This window comes from Oreochromis aureus, linkage group 13, assembly GCF_013358895.1.
Source record: "Oreochromis aureus strain Israel breed Guangdong linkage group 13, ZZ_aureus, whole genome shotgun sequence".
Taxonomy (NCBI): domain Eukaryota; kingdom Metazoa; phylum Chordata; class Actinopteri; order Cichliformes; family Cichlidae; genus Oreochromis; species Oreochromis aureus.
Window position 1 is genome coordinate 12,750,916 of NC_052954.1, and position 17,647 is coordinate 12,768,562.

General features: G+C 41.8%; 1 protein-coding gene across 1 annotated transcript in view; it reads left to right on the top strand.

Annotated features, from left to right (window-relative positions):
- macrod2 (mono-ADP ribosylhydrolase 2) overlaps nt 1–17,647 on the top strand; it is a 397,426-nt gene that overhangs the window by 300,317 nt on the left and 79,462 nt on the right. Inside the window, exon 8 of the mRNA XM_031737688.2 lies at nt 9,627–9,700. Within this exon, the coding sequence (XP_031593548.1) occupies nt 9,627–9,700 (74 nt within the window). The remainder of the gene's footprint in view (nt 1–9,626; nt 9,701–17,647) is intronic.

Genomic DNA, 17,647 nt, shown 5'->3' on the forward strand with positions numbered 1-17,647 from the left:
GTAGGTGCCAAATGTGTAAGGATTAATTAACATGCTAATTTCTATTGTTTGCAACTGACTATTAGCTGCAATGTAGTTCCACATAAGCAACCACAACTGCTTGGTAAAGTTATGCGTAATTGCAGATGTCTACAGTATTCTGCCAATTAAAAAAAATGCCAGTGTGAGGCAACAACTGATAAGTGATTCTGGGTCTATACTTCTTTAGGCAGGGATCTCATGTGAGCCGATAAGTGCCTCTGATCATTTTGCAAGACGAGGTGCTGCCAATTTTACAAACACTGTTTCCTCAAGATATGTACATGCACTGTTCGCGCTCTCAATAGGCATACACCCACAGCATTTATTATGTCCACGTGCCCAGTGTAATGCGAATTCAAAAGTGACATATTGAATTCGAATCCTTTTATACCCTCCACAGAAAGCAAAACTAACAAAAGTTTCAAAAGCCCTCGAAACCTTCTGAAAACAGCAAAGAAAACCAGATAATTAAAATTTATGAGACCAAAGGGTGGATAATTCCTTTCACATCCTCAGTAATTCTGATCATTTTAGATGATACTTGTCTTTTGTCCGTTTTACGTCGACGAGTTATATTTCCGGTGCTTTCTGTACTTTTCTTCATGTGGTTGACCTCGCTCAGATTTATTATATACACCTATGCAGCTGTTGTTGTTCTAATAAAGCTACTTAAAAGCTACCTAATTTACTAAACCTACTGCAGCTTACTTCCACAGCTGTGTCACTGTGTGAATTTAATTTAAAAGGGTTTTTTTTTTACAACATCATTGGTGTAGATAAGCACAGACACAGCTGAGCTATTTGAGTGTGCTATTAAGACCCGATGCTGGTTTTTTATTTAAAATGCAGACATTTGAAGCCGTATCTCAAACTGTAAGCGAAGCATCAACAGCCACTGACTGGATTTAATTAAAAGCTAGGGACTGGACTGTAGTGCACATGTGTATTGGTGCAACTAACCGGTCACAGCCCATAAAGAAAATGATAAAATGTTGATAATCAGTGACAGTTGAGCACCTAATTTGTGATTTGCTGTGCATTTCAGCGGCACATGTCTCTACAGTGCTAGAATATTTGCCATACCTTGCAAACAGAGTGCATTCAGCTGGCAAAACATACCCTGAAAATCATCTGTGCAGACGCTTGTGAGGTGCGTTGAGCTGTGATTATACTCAGGTGGTCTCACTATGGGTTCTGACTCGTTTCCAGTTGACGTGCCAGAGATTTGTGCTGCCGTTTCATGTCCTGAACAAACATGTCACATGTGATATGAAGACACAGATCAAACCGGATGAGCTAATTTTCACGACTATGATTGGAAACTGTTTCTGTATGAAAAATGACAGTTTGGTTATTGATTAATCCTGTTAGTTATTGATGTAGTCCTAGTCCATTAGTGATAGCACAGAAGCCTCTACCTTTCCATATTTCTTTGGTTTATTAAACGTCTAATGAAAAACAATGTAATTAAAAAAAATGCCTGTTAAGGATGTAGTCTGAGTTTTGTGTTTTGATTTCCAACTGTAGACAGTATGCAAAAATAAAATGATTCATCCGCAGCCACTGGGGAACATCAAAAAAGCCTCTGCCCACATGCTGGGTACCTTGCATCTGTTTGTGATTGTTTTTCTCTCCAACCAAAGCCATTACTCTTCTGCCTTTATCAAACCTGGACTATAACTAACTGCCAGCTGTTGCACTCTGAAATACTACACACGCAAAGTACTGATTATAGAGCCTGATAAACTTTGGCAGTGCTCATTAAACTAGCTGAAACTGCCCGGCACAGATAAAAGATAGTCCGAGTGGCGAGCTATCCTGACACGCGCTATTGCATATGTGTGTTAATAAAGACCAGTCTTTAGTAAAGCGTGCTCATAAATCACAAGACGTTTAATTATGCTCTTGATAGAACACTTCCCATTTGGGATTTTGAATAAATTCCCCCTGTCACTTCTTTGCAGTTCACACACACACACACACACACACACACATCTTTTCTGCAATGTTATATGTTTCGTGCCACCTGCCGATGCACACATCTCACAGGGGCTTCTTCTTTTTTTAGTCCACTCTCCTTCCTCTTCCTGCAAAATATATGTTATGCGCTTAAACGCTAGTGTCTGACTTCTTGTGACGTAACAAATTACATAACAAGCTGATATCAAGAAGTATAGTGAAGAGCATCAGCTAATGGTTATATACAGTGTTTTCTGTTAAAAGCAAAAAATATGGAGTAGCTGTAGTGGCACAAAGGTAGTGCAAATACATGCAGGGGAGAGAGGGGGGTGGGGGTCATTGTTTGTACTGCGCGCCGCTGACGAGGGCACCACTTATTGCCGTTCACTGTGCTACTGTGTGCTGCACTGCCAGTGGGAGCCTGTCATACCGCACCACCAGGAGCCCCCTCACATCAAAAGGATGGTCTGTGCAGAGCCAAGCATGCAGTGGAGTGGGAGGGGGGAATTAAACAGCCTGTTAAATAAATAAACAGCTTAGCGCTTCCATAACTACATCTCCACAGAACAACAGCTGATTAAGACTAAAGATCTGCACACAGCAGAGGGCAAATAGAGGAGGGACTTTCAAAGGAAGTACAGTATAGATAGCACAGAGCTGTGTTGTTGTTCTCCGAGTCCTCTGCGTGCCCCCTGAGTACTGCCATATTCTGGAAGGGCCTCTGCTCTCTTGTCAGGAGTTCTGACATTTTCTGTGCATTTTAGATAACCTTTAAGGTCAGCTTCCATTTTACCAATATAAACAAAAGCTCTTTAGCGTGGAAGTCACATCTCCCCGATCCCGATGTTTGCGTGTGATTTTTTTCTAAAAAAAAATCTCTTTCTGTCTTTGTTGAATGTGCATCATTTTGAGTATGCGTTCATGGTCATGCAGGTACTATGCTTATGTACACGTGCTTGACCTATTTCTGCACTTGAATTGGAGCAAGAAAACAAATTCCGTGCCCCAAACATGGTGACACAGAGGAATCAGGAACAAGTTATCCAAGGCCATTGTGGTGAGACAAACAGATTTGTCAGGAAAGTTAATGCTAATTGACACCCTCTCTCACGCCTCCATATTCCCGAAGACTCAGTCACCACTGACAGATGATGGCAGAACAGGGAGGTTGGGTGTAGTAGAGGTGCACAGGGGGTACCTTAGACGCTTGGAAAGAAAAATGAGAGATCACACTGCGCTGACAGTCCAATCCCTCAGTCCGGCCCATTAGCCACAACAGAATTTCTGCACCGATAGTGTGTCGGAGGTACCACCCATAAACAAACTGGTGCCCACCGTGGGCCACGAGGTCACCCAGCATGATAGAGGTTATTAAGTGCTGCTTCTGTTTGCACATCAATCACAGCCGTGCGACCTGGGTTTAAATGGATTATTCCTTCCACGGAGGAGACACCTCTCAATGTCTCACAGGATCAGTGCCAAGAGTCCAACTACCTCGACTTAGAGAGGTCATTTTCTCTTTTGCAATCCTTTTGTTTTCTGTCCTTCCTCCTATGCATCCTCTTGTCTCTAGTTCTCCCTGACAAGTCTGTCTTATTAGCCATACAAGGAAAATCCTATGAAAAAACAACTATTTATATAAGCAAGGACATATATATTACTTCTGCTGTTTGCTGGATAAGAAGCCATTGCACACATGTATTTATAACGCTATCAAAAGAATCAGAGGCGCTTGATGTGGCAAAGCTGCTTCTCTTCTTTGGACAAATATCTTCCTGTTTACTGCTAACCCTTCACCCCTGGCTCATCTGTCTCTGTAACTGATCCGAGATTTGTTGACAAAGGACTTTTAGCACTGACTGGTGGCTGTGGGAGATATGTGGATGTAATCCACCAAAGCTCTACTGGTATGTCCACACTGCCATCCCGCTGTACCGTCCAGATCAAAGGTGTCAAGCAGCTAAGATTTTTTTTCTCTAACCAGCATCGTGGTCTGGCTCTCTTTATCCCTGTCTAGGATTAGGAGGGCTGGAGACATTCATGCACCTTATCTTTAAACAGTGATTGCTTGCTGCTAGCTTGCCAGAAATGGCCCAGGCAGGTTCCCCCTTCTCTCAAAATACATGAAGCCTAATCTAGCTGGGTTTTGGTATTTCAAGGCACATACTGTAGGAGCAATATGTTGTATCAGTGGGCAGCAGAGTGTGTGCTTAAAGAAAGCAAGATCTCCGTGGCCCAATGTGCATTTGTGCTCAACACTTTTTTTTCCCTGCAATTTTCACAGATGATAAGCCGAATGTAAAAACACCTCCCACCCACAGGACAATAGATTTAAGGCTTTGTGAAACTTGTTCGAGCATTAAACTTTCTCATTCCATAAACTTTTCAGAATGTTTTTACAAAGTAAAACGTCGGGTGTTAATTTTAGCATGTAGGACAAAGCATGCTATCACCTACATGGATTATTTCCAAGGAAGGTCATCAGCTGTTGTGCTCTGCCCTCTTTCTTCTCACCTCTTCCCCCCGCCTCTCTTCCTCACATTACACCCTCCCATCCCTCTTTGTCTCTGTCTCCTTCTGTGGGCTGCAAAGTCGGTCATGGTCACAGCCCTGCTGTCGTGTCCCAGTGTTAGTGTAGGAGCAGCTCCGGGCCATTTGACACCCACGCAATGGCGTCTAGAGTCCTGGGGCGCTACTCTGTCCTCCACCCCGGGTCAACTCACCTCTCCACTGGGCCCTGATGGGGTGACTACCCTGTTCCCCCGCTCACTTTTCAGATGAACGCACAGCATTGATGCCTCCAACTAGAGCAGAGCTCAGCTGTGCTACGCTTAATGATTTTCTACTGTTCAAACCACATCCACCTAATCTACATTGTTTTATACTGAGCTTAAATGATTCCAGCCTGCCTGTCTCTTATTACAGCTATCTTTAATAACAGCACTAAAGCTATCAACATTTTATTGAAAACAACAGCAATAAAAAGTCCTTTTTTTAATAAAAAATACTATTACGATATTTCAAAGGAAAGCTGTGAGGCGTTATCTTGCAAAAGACCTTTAAAACAAGTACAGATCACTGTTCCAAACATAATATAATCATAAGAGGAATCAGGAAAAAAACTGTATTGATCCCTGCAGGGAAATTGCTTTGTTACTGTGTTAAAAATACAGCTAAGAAAGGAGCAATTACATTTTACAAAAGAGAAAAATGGAGCTGAGACGTAATTAAAAAAAATACATACTACTTAACTAGAAACGTATACCTGTGATTCAGAATATTACGCATGGTCAAACATTCGCATGTTTGTTCTGTGTTTGGTTTTTTGCGCTGCGGTAGTTTACTGTCATTCCAACACCTGTGGTGAGTTTGCCAGCCCCAGCTAACTCAGCCTCGGGCTATATACAGCTTTAAGGTAGACAGCTCATCAAAATGAATGACGAGTGTTGAGACATGAACTTGACCAGCTACAGCTGTGGAGAAGGAGAGTGGAACCAACAATACAGTTTCTGCCTCAAGGGGAGAAAACCTGCACTTTCTGTATTTCTGAAGAATTCGAACATCATACAGCCTCAGTTTATCAGACTTCACCATTTCTGTTATCTGTTGGCACCATATCCTTGCAAAAAAAAAAAAAAAAAAAATCAGAAGACTAGGTGCTAAAAAAAGAGAGAGAGAGAAAAAGAAACACTAGAAATAATGAAGCCCTAAAATAACAGCAGGCTGTGGTATTCTCCGCACAATATAAGCCCACTCAGGAAAAACAAAAGTGGTGCGATCTGCAGTGTGCGCCTACAAAGCTACCCGTGCATTTGCAAATAAAGAATGGGAATGTAACATAGCCCAGACATGTATTCAACTTGTTGACTTTCTACTGCTCACTTTATCAGGTGATGCATCCACTTCTCACCACAGGAAAAAACACCTTAGCTGCACAAGTTTGTTGCAAAAGTTAACTCTGAAAGTTGAGTTAAAGTAAATTTAGGATGTGAAAGAGCTGCCATGCTGGCAACAGCCAGAGCAATGGGCCTGCTTGTTCTTAAAGCCAAAATTTCCCCTAAGGCAGAGTACACATTTATATATTTTTTTTCCTCCCATGTTACAGTTGAGTGGATATTTTTGACCACGAACTTCTATTTTCTAACTGTTACAGAGTTGACTGCGATTGAGATGGGAGCTTTTTTTTTTACCATTTTGAACAGAATATCTGAACTTTTAGCTTTAACATCAAACTCAAGGGATTTTCTTTGGTTTTTAGCTTCATGTAAAGTATACGACCTACTATATGCCTGAAAAATCACATAAGGACTTGTGCAAGAATTGCTTTTTGCATATGACCAGGAACCCTGTCAATTGGCTACATCAAAGCAAGTGTGCACATGCGCAAGATGGATGTAACTTGCTGGATGGGGATAAAAATAAAGCTTTAACTAAAAGGAAATTAAAAGGAAATTAAGCAGTCCTTCTCGAACAGTTCAATGATGCTGCTTTAAGTCAAAGGCATGAAATTACTGGATGAACACTTGGCTTGTAGCTGCTATAGCTGTCAACATTGTTGACTGCATATCCCAATGTTACGCAATAGTGTTGTTGTGTCCTTTTATTTACACGGCACATGCAAGTTTCTCTCCCCTCTCCTCTCCTCGCGCTGTGCCCGGTGATGAAGTAGAGGAGCCTTCAGCAGAAATAACACTGCGCCACCTGAGCCCTCATCAGCGGCGCTGTGCTGCACATATCCCATTAGTGCACCTCACTAAGACAAATCTCCCAAAGCCGAGCATATTCCCAGCATAGGTGAGAGCCGAGCCAAGTAGAGCAGGGACCCTGGAGGGCCCACCATCACTGCGCCCGACGCCAGCTGCCCGCCACCTGACAGATTGGTTTTTCCTGAACCCTCCACACGGCAAATGGCGAAAAATGAGAAGGAGGTGTTGAGAGGAGAAGATGGAGAAGTAAAACACTGAACTCTGTCATTTTGTGCGTACTTGAGCATATAAAAGAGTCAGAGCTGAACATCATCCAGGAAGCAGGGCTGTGTCGACTCCTGCTGTGACTCGCAGGTCTGAGAAAGACGCTTTTGGAAGTGTGGACTGGGAGTTCTTCCATCTCGCTGTTTCAACGTACGTGGCCAGGCTGAAATGTACAAAGAGAGGAGAGGTGGTGAAAGTTAAAAGTTGCAGAAGGAGACAAATGATGAGAGAGCTCTCGAAATGCTGCCATTGACCTTGATGTTGCAGTTGAGCAGGGTCGTTCTGCCAGGCTGCCCTCAGCTGCTCTGACACCTTTTACAGGCTTTCCATCTAAATCTCTGTCCAACATAGACTACCAAGTCTATCATTTCACCTTCCTGTTACTGTTTTCATTATTTCTCCAGCTAACTGCTCTCTCTGCCCCTCTTTTCTTCTCCGCTATGATTAATAGGTATAGCTCTCGAATCAATAAAGCATTTGTAGAAACTCCACATAGAATAGATTAAATATACTCAGTGCCATCCACACTTCTGGTGACCAGCATGTACTATTATCAAGATTTAGACCTGTTTTTAGGTCCGAATAAAATGTGTGCCTGTTTATCTCTCTCCTAAGATGAATAGAGCTAGAGCACAAAGGCAGTTATTTACAATTTAACAATTTACTTATTTGTTTCATTTGTTTGTGTTCTACTTCTCCGACACCTCTCTTTTTTCTCCTGCGGTTTCCTAAACAGCTGGTGCTTTCTTTGTGGATCTATTTTCTTAAGCTTTCTTGTCATCTACACATCTGTTGGCTTGTGTTACTTGATCTGTTGTTGCGCCTTCATAGGTGTGGTAGCACTTTTCCAAAAGGTAACAAAAAAAAAAAAAGAAATGATATCACTGGAAAGGTTAAGTGTGCTTGGGAGACAGGGAGAGCCAGGTGACCTGCAGACCGATTTGGCATTCTGGATTAGGTTCTGAGCACGCAGCTCTCGGGGCATCTTTTGAAGGACAGGAGCTGTGAACGGGGCTGTGCACTGTCTGCAGACACTGTCTAACAGAGCCATAGAAGCAGACTGGCTGTCACTGCTGGCCGGTATGCAGCTCACATCTTGCTTCACCCAGAGCTTGAACAGGAGCTCAGCTAGGGCTCAGCAGCGAGTCAACCCCTCTTCTCTCCTCGGTGTAATTCGGCCACTCCTGTCAAGCTGTGGAAGGGGAGGGAAAGAGAAGCAGTAAGGAAAAGAGACATCAGCAGCAGTAGTCAGATGGGTGAAGGTGGTAGGGTTAAAGCGCTGCACACTATATCTTGACTGTCAAGGCAGTTGATGTGAAGCATTTAGAGAATAGTTATTGAGAAACGGTGACAGCAGGTGGTCTGAGAGAGAGCGATGAAAGAGTAGAGGAAATGTAAGGTTAGCGATTTCTGGCTTTTAATTTTTCTTTACGTCTGACTTAAATGATAGAGGTTGTTGCAGTGCTTACAAGGCTGTTTCATAGGTCATAGTGCGCTACAGTCATGGCAATGACCCAGGACAGGAACAATGTTTGAAAATGTGACACGTTCAATACCCGGCAGGCTACAACAATGGCTTGGCTCTTGTATCAGTTTATGTGGGTTGAAATTGAAGTCCTGACCTCTTTCGTTAGACTATGACACCATCTCCCGTAACCTGTGGTGCCTTACAGAGGTCAGGGGTTGTACAATAGATGAGCGACTAGTTTTTAATCTTGAAGTGGGTCACTGTGACTGAAAAAAGTAGGCCGTGTTTATCTGTTAGCTTGTGGTCTTTGAATTAGACATATAGAACTGTAAAGGTTGTACTCACAGAGCAGCAAACTAACTTCTGCATTTGTGCAGAGGATCTAAAAAAAAATGTGCCTGAGTCAAGTAGTGTGAACGACACAGACAAACAAACTCAACTATTATTACTTTGAAATGAAGACAGCTGAAACACTGCTCTATAGCAGATTGTCAGCTCTTTTGGTAATGGCATATACTGTCTACTCTTTAGCTCTAGCAAGGCTGGCCCGAAGGGTTTTATAGTCAATAGCTCATTCTAAGTGTTTGCTCTTGGGAAGTTGTCTGCAGTGGAAGCAAATGATCCTGAGATCAGCATCTAGCAAAGTCTTCCCTTATTAAAAATTAATAAAGTCACAATCTTTTTTTTTTTTTTTTCATCGATACAATCACAACAGCTTGCACAGTTGTTGTGATTAATACAACCACATTGCTTGTTAGCCACGCTGCCTTTATGGTTACTCTGGCATGCGGGTAAAATAAGGTCGCTTAAAAGATCATACGTCTAAGTGTAATTGTCCCCATCAAGACAAAATCTTAATCAGTTCTGCTTGAAGTGAGGGTTTGAATAGGGCTTTATACTTCCAGATGATGCTTGCAGATGTGTCTTTACATGTAGCTTGTATCTGCTCTCCTCACCCCCCAAAAATAGCACTTTTTTTCACCCTGCATCTGGCAACAAACTTCTACAGCAGTTGAACGGACAGCTGTGCTCATCTGCCAGTGCCGAGCAGATTGTGCTGCTTTCCGTTGATTTAAGGAGAAATGCCATTACCTTTGGAGATATCAGTTTCTGTTTGTTTGCCTGTCTGTTTTTGTCTCCCTCTGGTATCTGCATGTTGTATACAACAGGTATTGACACTTCCTTTTTGTTTTCCTTTTTTTGTCTAGGCTTTCCCAATGAGCCTGCAGCTGACATTGCTTTGAACACAGTAAAACGCTGGATCGAAGAGAATCCTGATAAGGTAGGACACGCCTGCATAATTCATGTTGTCGATCGGAGGCCACTTCCTCATTTGTGAAGTCACCGCCTATTTCTCACGTTCGCCGATTTGCTGTGACCTGAGATGATTGGACCACAGCAGAAACACTGAACTCCAATTGTCATGCGTCTCTGTTTCAGACAGACATCTTATCCACCTGCCTTGCTTGGTCTGCATGCATATCAAATTAAAAGCCAGTCTGTGACTAATCGGGTCTTAAATGGTCTGTTGACTGTTTAATTGGTCAGTGCTGGGAAGAGCTGTCAAACCCAGAAGAACATAAACACATCAGATGGAATAATCTCAAATTGTTATTTGTTTTAGATAAATTATAATCATGCCTTCCAAGAACTGAAGGCTCAGATGCGGACCACATTTTCTCTAGTCAAAAACATAAATTCACACGTTTATCTTAAGCGAACGGTAAAATCTGGAAAGCAGACAATCATCTTCAATTTTTATCTGTTGCGTCTCGTCATTTGCAATGACCGTAATGCATCCATCTGCATTGTGCAGAGCTAAAATGCCACATTTGTAAGAAAAATCTTTACCACCAAGGTTATTTTTACTCACTGAGAAAACACTGATGTGCTCGCTGACAGAGCTCCTACTTCACGCTTTCAACACACTGTGGACTTGATGTCAGATAGGAACCGATTATCAAGTTGTAATCTTGTTTTGTGAAATTTTAAGTTCTTCACCCAGGGTGCTATCGCCTTTATAAAGTACTTTATTAATTGCTAATGTGTTAGTACTAATTAACAGGGTCAAAATTCATGAGACTGTTGTAAAATAATAACTTAGGAGACAGCTGCATGTGGCTTTTATGGTGGTGGTTTACATGCATCATGACTTTTAAGTGAGATTTAACAGATTAATATATATTCAGTCCACGATGATAAAAAAATTTGTAGTTGTCAGGAGACTGTTTAAGACTCACAAGCTGGCAGAACATTTGCCAGCTTGTGAGTTAGTGAGTGATGCTAACCTTTGGGGGTCGTCTCTGTTTACTGTGGTACTGTTTATATCTGTCACTTTGGATTGAGATGTTTTATAGAGCTCACAGCTTGATGTGCTGCAGCATCCTTCAGCCGGTATTATGGATGTTCTCAACAAGCAGCCAAACGATACGGAGTTGCTTGATTATTCTGCCATTGTTGTGCACTTGCGCTCTGCCTGATGATTCCTGTAGCGTGTAGTTGGAGAATCCATCAAGCCTCTGGCAGAAAGAAGGTTTCAACCAGGTTATTGCTGACTGTAAATAACAAGCTAATGTTCAAAGCTGACTTTCGTGGTCGTGATGTTCCAAATACAAGTTCGAAATGTTTTACAAGTGATGGAGGGGGTGTGAGAGACATCTGTGGAGGCTTCCTTTAGCAGTATTTGGCAAAACTGTGAGCACAGTCTGTAGATCTTCAACTCTAACTAAACCAAGAGTGATCTTTTAATAAGATCTGGGAGAATATAGCGATATATTTTACCCAGAAGCACAGCATAACATGCACTTGCACAGGAGGGCTTCCCTGCAGATTCAGATTCATTCACGGTTGCCCTGCGTTTTGTTAATCTTCGTGTACCACAAAGAAGGATGCATGATGTGATTATGTTTTTTATGTTGTTTCTTTGTTTTACCGCAGAGAAATGAAGAGCTCAGGAAAAATCCAAATACATGTCTAATAGAATTCTCAATGCTCAAAGGAAAAGCATGTGAGCGTTTTGAAGTGCAGTAAATCTTAAGATGAATACCTCTGGATTTGTGTTCTATGTTTAGAAAAGCAATTTATCACTGCAACATTTACTCAATAGACACACCCAGTGTTGGCATGATTGATGATTGATATGATTCAGTTTTTAGGCGCTGTCAACTCGAAAATTGTGAATGGGCAGTTGTTTACCATGTGTAAAGACATTCTCAATCAAAGTCTTGAATGTACAGTATTCTACAAGTTGTTTCGCTTTCTCAGTTTCGCTTCAAAGGTAATCCAGAGGTTGTGTGCAAAGTTGCATGCGATGCCATCGAAAGTTCAGCGTTTCTACTGTGGCTCGCATCACAGATTGTTGAAGGCTTTGCGAGCAAGAATGAAAGGTTTGGATCCCATTTTATGATGCGTGGAACAAAAGGGCTAGATCGCGCTGCCTGCTCATCTCCAGCTCTGTACGCTCAGTCTGTGTTGTAGGCGTCTACAGAGACAAGTCATCCCGGGGCCATGTTTTGTAGAAGATACCGTGTGGCTGAATTTTAGCACAGTGGGTTGGCTGAGCGTCTAACGCGGCGAGGGTAACAGTGTAGACAGCAACCAGTTTAAAGGCATTCGAATCTGGCAGGTTTTAGTCACAAACAGCTATTGATCTGTAATTGTCCACATAGAGGTCTGAGAACACAGTAACGTCAGGTGGCAGAAGACTTTATGTGCGTACGGTGTGTGTGTATGTGTGGGTGTGTGCAGGGCTTGATGGGAAGATAGAATGAAAAGAAAACAAAGAACGGGACACTGTGTGATTGATTAACAGAAAGTTTATCTACCGGGCCAGCAAAGTGTAGCCCTAATGCACTCAGCCACACACAAAGGGCCCCAATTCCAGTTTGAAACTCACTCTTGAAAGCACCTAGACTTCCATTGTGGAGGAATAAACAGCCTCAATGTGGTCAGGGAGAACAGATCCTTTAATCTAGAGATACTTGAGTGCTGAACTGATTCTTTAGATCATAACAGATGAAAGAATAAGGGGCTCAGTCCCTGCTTCCCCGTATATTCCATGTGAATTAATGAAACAGAATTTGTATTTGTAAACAACAGACCATAAGGCTCTAATGACTTCAAAAAGTGCATAAGGGGCCGAGGCATCCTAGAGAACCACTCCTCCATATGGCCTTTGAGCGGTTTCCCCCCCCGGCTCACAGCAGACATGCCTCTCCACTCATCTGGCTTTGGTTTATTTCTCATTTTCAGATCTAATTTGGTTTAATTCAGGCTTACATAGGTTTAATCTGCAGATGAAAAATGCGGTCTGACACTTTATTTGGCTGCCACGGATGTGCTCTGGATAGCCAAGCTTTTTAATGAAGCGTTTCGAGGGCCCCGCAGCCCAGCATTACTGACATAGTCTGAACACTTGAGACAGATTGAGAGTCTGTAATAAGCTCTGCTGCACTGTGCTGCTCAGGACAGAATTGATGTGTAGAGATTTCACCTTTCAACATCACTCTGGTTTGGGCTTTAGTATTAAGCACTCCACTGTGCCAATGATGCTCCCAAAACAGGTGTTTACATCCGATTTCCTGTTCTGTCAATGATCTGTTTACCTTAGTAGCATTTGTCATTTAAGACACCTGATAATAAATTCCATCTCAAGCCAAGGCTGAAGACTCTGTGACAAATGTCAAGTGTCTGTTACGAATAAATGCAATATTTTGTATGCTTTGTATGATTGTGGTTTTCTGTGTGAATGCGTATCAGCTTAGGAGCCTGTCTGGGTTTTGGCAGATGGAGCTGCAACATGACAACTTTGAGGCGTTCATTGTCATTCGGTTGAATAAGATGGATGGTTGCTGTTACGATGGCTATATTGTGTGGTTCATATTTAGAAAATCTAAACGTTGCGACCATTTTTATCTTGCATGCTGGGTAAGCAGACAGTATATTAAATATATGGTGCTTGCTTATTGTCTCCTATACGTGACAGTTATGATGGTAATGAATTCCCCAAGGAGAGTCCAAAAAATTGAGACAGAGTGTTTGTTCCATTAGCCTGATCCAGTCAGCTTTTTTTTAAATATCACAGAAGATCCATTTTATTCGACTTTCTAAAAGGCTGAAACAGGGGAACAGATTTAAAATAAATGATCGCTTTATCAGTTGTGAGAAATTTGAGCTTTTTTATAATGAGATAATACCAACTTCTTTATCAAAATCACCGATGTCAGTAAGCTTTCATTCAGTCTGTGAAAGACAGGCTGGATAATGATGTTAGTATTGTTTGTGTCTACATATATGTATATATATTAGTCTTGTTTACATATCATATAATGAAGGAAAAAATAGGCACATTACGGGCCCCGATATCCATTTGAATAAGAGCCAAAGAAAATACAGCAGAAACAGTCATTTCAGCTTCAAGTTATGAAAGAAGCCCTCTATGAGAAAATACTTTGAGACCCAAGAGCAATTGAAGCAAAAGCTGCTACTAAGTGGGGTGGTACTTGAGCTCTGTGTTGCTGCATTGCCTCTTCGTGGTGTTTTTTTATTGTCTGGTATCCAGTGAAAACTCTTTGCCAAATGATGCATCTGTAGTCGATGCTGATTTGCTCAAATTTGCTCTCTGCATGCCTTGAGGATGCTGATGTGCCACTGATGGGTTGTGCAACTGGCATAGTGTTCAAAGCCAGCGTGGTCTTTTGAAGTCAGCGTCTAGCCCCTTTGAATTGTTTGCTGTGACTGGGAGCATCAGGGAGACACGGGCTGATCAGAAGAACATGCCTAACCACTCAATTCTGCATCCACATGATATACTGTCTCGTGTGGATGGAGGAGCTCAGCTTGACCTCCGAGAAAAGCATTCCTCCTCTATGCGTGTCTGTCAAACACCTGCAGATTTTCCCGGGAAAATGCTTTAGAGTGAGTATATGAATGCCTTAATAGTTTTCTCTCTGAGAGAATTACTTTACTGGCACCAGTGCTAATGCATACCATGTAGCCTAATACATTAGTGGCAGCTATTTGGACCACGGCAGTAGAATGGATCTTTTATGGCTTTTATGATCTGAGAATTTTATTATCTCACTCACTCTGGATAATATGGCGTGTGCCCTTTGATTCCCTTGACCTCAGGTTGGTGAAGTTATATACTCCTAGTTTCAGTGTTTAAATAGAGTTAAGATGATATATTCAGTTTGTAAACTGACACTCTTCAAAGTTAATTTTTACATCTTTTGCTTTTAGCTCTGTTATCTGCAGAGCGAACCGCAGCTTTGATAAAGTCCTCTCGCTGTCAGGGATTTTTAAAAAAAAGTTTATTATGAAGATCAAATGTTACAGTATTTTCAGTGTTTATCTAAACGGTTGCATGAAGCTCTTACCATCAGAGAGAAATCCTTTTTCTGCACGAATGAGGATTAAGCCTATCATCTTTATCTCTGCCCAAAGACCAAGGTGTTGCTTTACTCCTGGTAATTGCAGAATGATCACCTTAGTCTCTGATGCAAGATGACTGAGAGTTTTCTGTACTGAGGGAGATTAATATTGAATTCTCCATTAATGTTCTGTCCCCACTTAGAGTCAAACGAATAATAAAGGAATAAATATAGCTCTACTCTACTCACAGAATTGATTGCATCTCACTCAGAAAGTAATGGATAAGCTGTTTGTGACGACTTAAGTACTTAAATCACCGTGGCCATTAATGCAGATTACAGAACTTATTAACAAGTAGCACCTTCTGCAATAATGCATACTTGTCTTTATGGGCTCTACCTATTTCTGAGGCTTAAAACAATCGTAACTCTTTATGCACGACTAGAAAGCCCTCAATGTTTTTGAAGTCTGAAACCGACGTCTTCCATAACCAGGTGCTCTTTTACACATGCATCAAGCCCACCAATAAACACAGCCCACTGCACTCTGACACATGGACAGTAAGATATGATACCCTCTGAGTTCAGCTCTTTCTGGGCCTGTAGATACTGTAGCGCCACTCCATGCTTACTGTGCTGGAACAAGCTATCTTAATGACATGCTAATTGATTTAGTGTAGCACAGATAGCGGTAGGCTGGCACACCGTGATAAAGCAAGAGTGGGTCGAGCTATTGGTTCAGAGGAGGACAGGAGACTCATCAAAGTCCAACTAGCTCATTCACTCTATTTGAACACAATTTTACACCACGGCGCCCCATGCTGAAGCATGGAGACCTGTACCGTGGAGGTGCTTTGTCTGTGTATGTGTGTGTGTTTGCAGTGTTAGGAGTAAGCTGGGTCGTGTACTGCAAATTCAGACGACAACAAAAACAACAACAACAAAATCGTCGGCTGTGTTGTTACAAGAACGCTCATTACAGCCAATAATTACATAGTCTATCTGTGACCTGCAGAAAAGGATGAGAAACACTGTGACTACTCCACTGCCCTCTCACTCACTAGTGCTGATACTGAGCCGTGAAGTCTGGAACACACAAATAACCTTGCTTAGCATTGCTTCTGTAATGAAGTGTGTGCCGATACTGCAAAAGAAACTTGTAAACACTTGGTTATGAAGTGGATGTGGACAGTAAAGCATCTAACTTATAAAACAGATGCATGCATTTGCATTGTATATAGCAAGTCTGAATTCTTAAAGTCAGATGTTAATGGAATACATATTATTTAAGCAGTTCATTATCTCCTGCAACTCTGTGTAAGTATATACAGTACGTTCACTATATTTGGGGGGGCATCTATATATATGGAGGTGGTGCGGGTCGTCTGCCAGTTGGAAGGTTGTTGGCTTGATGTCCAACTATCCTTGGGCAAGACAAAGGACCCTGAGTTGTCCAAAATACATTCATCACAGCGTGAGTGTGGCTTGTAATAAAAAGCGCTTTGAGTGTTGGATTAGAGTAGAAAAGCACAATTTAAGTACCAGTTCATTTACCATTTATATTTGGAGGAAGAGAATGCAAATTTCTGAGATGTAGCAAGGTGAATAGTCCATAATTAAATATAGCAAACACACCTTGCTTTGATACAGTAAGCAACATCATTACCAAACTACCAGAAGAAGAGAAAGATGGCTGATATGTACTCGGTAAGCTAATTAATTTAAGCAGCTTAACTGTTTGTAGTTATCAGGTTGGTTTGCTTTCTTTTTTTCATATTAGCATATTTATGTATTATGTTCTATAAACAAAAGCATAGTCTTAGAAATTATCATAAAAGAAATAAAAGAAGCTGGAGATTGGTTGCTTGCACCATGTGACAACATGTGAGTTAATGTACTGCAGCATTTAGTCGAGGGTTCAGACGCTGAAAGGCAAGAGCTAAGCACCTAACAATGTTCAACCTTCTTGTTCAAATATTTGTAGCTGCATGAGTTCACTACTCTTTCACCATTCACAGCTAGTCATTATCCACCATCCCATCAACAAACACGCTCTCACTGTGAGTATCGGGCTACAGTTCTACAGGCAGCTGTGTGTCTGTTTCTGTATGAGCGTCACATAAGCAGGCCTTCCCAGTGCTACCAATGTTGTAGGATTGGGGCTCGGTTCAGGGAGGAGGGTGGAGACCACCACAGTGATTACTTTAGCTGTTGCTGTGTGATTGCACGGTCTCTGGCATGTGATTAGGGGGAATGGGCCATATCTCTCACCATCTCAAAGGGGGATCAAATCAGCCTCAAAGCCTGGCTTCAGGCAGTGGTGCATTTGAAAGTCAATGTTTTATTTCTAAGCATAAATTACTTGATCAGGGCACTTTTTAGCCCAAGGTTGTATTCTGAAATAAGGTTTGCCACATTTAGAGAGATGGAAGAGGATCTAATGATTGCATATGTCATGTCACACGCGTCCCCATCGAGTCTATAGGTATAACAGAATTTCAAACTGGATCAACTGGCCTCACAAATAGTTTGCCTATGTCTCAGTCGCTTGTCTTTTCTGGTGGATTCAGTTAAATGAACCTATATTTAAATCTTTTGCAAAGCAGGAGTATACACACGGATATTCAAGATAAGACTAACAAGGTCATTTTTTCAGCAATGGCCAATTGATTCAGTAAAGCGGAAAAGGGTGTCGGTGCTCTTCAAAGTTGTGTTAAAGGTTGACGCCGTGATTTAGTTCGAGTCATGCTGAGTTCGGTGGAGCTAATCCCTGATACAGTAAGCTTTCTGTTGGGCTGCAGAAAGAAAGAAAGATGGAGACAGCTATGGGTGGATCATGATGTGATGATGTCGTCCCT